This window comes from Neopelma chrysocephalum, unplaced genomic scaffold (assembly GCF_003984885.1).
Source record: "Neopelma chrysocephalum unplaced genomic scaffold, ASM398488v2 Primary Assembly neopelma1_97082, whole genome shotgun sequence".
Taxonomy (NCBI): domain Eukaryota; kingdom Metazoa; phylum Chordata; class Aves; order Passeriformes; family Pipridae; genus Neopelma; species Neopelma chrysocephalum.
This window is the reverse complement of record NW_020925724.1, coordinates 4,230-6,033: the sequence shown is the minus strand read 5'-3', so window position 1 is coordinate 6,033 and position 1,804 is coordinate 4,230. Positions and strand designations below refer to the sequence as shown.

Below are 1,804 nucleotides of genomic sequence, written 5' to 3'. Positions count from 1 at the left end.
GGCCTCCAACAACACAGGGCTCTGCAGGACAGTGTGGAAGGGAAGGAGGAGGAGGCCCCGCAGGAGAAGGGCTGCTGCTCCCTGGCAGTGCTGCTCTGCTGGGACTCTTTTCTGGCCCAGCTCTGCACAGAGGCACCGAGCCTGCAGCTGCAGAGAAGTCAGAGAGGAAAGATGTCAGGCAAACAAGTCAATGCAGAGTTCTTTATTTGGTATTTAAGCAGACAGTGAGTACATTTGCCAATTTGTACAGCCTCTGCACCAGGCTAGGAAGGCAAACACTGAATTGAAAATTATATATCTGTTTATATATGTATATTTATATATAAAGATTTTCTGGTGTGAACAAATTCTCACAAAAAAACCACCCCTACCAAGAGCAAAAAATAGAGAAGAAATGGTGGGCCTTTAATGAAGTCCATAACAGGATTGGCCTTTAATGAGGTCCATAACATGTAGAAGAAGGAGAGTTTATTGCTTCTGAAAAACACCCAGTTATCAGTTTCCTCAGGGCATCCTTGAGCTCCTGATTCCTCAGGCTGTAGATGAGGGGGTTCAGTGTTGGAGACACAACTGAGTACATAAGTGACACAATAAGATCCAGGGATGGGGAGGAGATGGAGGGGGGCTTCAGGTAGGAAAAGGCTAAGGTGCTAATAAAGAGGGAGACCATGGCCAGGTGAGGGAGGCAGGTGGAAAAGGCTTTGTGCCGTCCCTGCTGAGAAGGGATCCTCAGCACAGCCCTGAAGATCTGCACATAGGAGAAAACAATGAAAATAAAGCACCCAAATATTAAACAGGCACTAAACACAATAAGCCCAAGTTCCCTGAGGTAGCCTGAGTGTGAGCAGGAGAGCTTGAGGATGTGTGGGATTTCACAGAAGAACTGGTCCAGGGCATTGCCCTTGCACAGGGGGAGGGAAAATGTACTGGGTGTGTGCAGCAGAGCATTGAAAAACCCACTGGCCCAGGCAGCTGCTGCCATGTGGGCACAAGCTCTGCTGCCCAGGAGGGTCCCGTAGTGCAGGGGTTTGCAGATGGCAACGTAGCGGTCGTAGCACATGATGGTGAGGAGGGAAAACTCTGCTCTAAGAAAGACTGTGTAGAGAAAAACCTGTGCAGCACATCCCATATAGGAGATGGTTCTGGTGTTATGGAGGGAATTGTGCATGGCTTTGGGGACAGTGGTGCAGATGCAGCCCAGGTCTGTGAGGGAGAGGTGGAGGAGAAAGAAGTACCTGGGGGTGTGCAGGTGGTGGTCACAGGCTATGGCACTGAGGATGAGGCCGTTGGCCAGGAGGGCAGCCAGAGAGATGCCCAGGAAGAGCCAGAAGTGCAGGAGCTGCAGCTCCCGCCTGTCTGCCAGTGACAGGAGGAGGAACTGGGCCATGGAGCTGTTGTTGGACATTTGATGCCTCCGGTTATTGTTCTCTGTTGAGGAGAAAAAAGACAGAACTGAATTAGGCCAGACTCAATCAGCAAAACATCTTACATGTCTCATAGCAATTCAACATTCAGGGCCTCTTTTCAGGAAGATCTCTCTGCATCCCTGTCCTTGAGCTCTGGGGTTTGCTGGCTGAAGGGGGCACTGAGAGCAGGGAGCCTGGAATGGGCTCCCGAGGAATCCTTCTTGCTGTGCAGTGAGAGGCAACTTGGAGCACAGGGTGACCTCCAATTAAATGCACTTGTGATATATCGAAGTGTTTCCAGAACTGCCGGTCACAGTTTGCCCAAGGGCAGAACAGAGGGAGGGGATTTGGGGGACTTGATTTTGTTCCATTTCCTCTTGCCAGGAGGAGTTTGGATG

The 1,804-nt window shown here is 50.6% G+C and overlaps 1 protein-coding gene across 1 annotated transcript; it reads right to left on the bottom strand.

Moving 5' to 3' along the window:
- Window positions 1-344: 344 nt before the first annotated feature.
- On the bottom strand, window positions 345-1,405 carry LOC113961204 (olfactory receptor 14J1-like). Its single transcript, XM_027671342.1, has one exon. The coding sequence runs from the start codon at window positions 1,403-1,405 to the stop codon at window positions 434-436; it is 972 nt and encodes a 323-aa protein (XP_027527143.1). The 3' UTR covers window positions 345-433.
- Window positions 1,406-1,804: the final 399 nt, after the last annotated feature.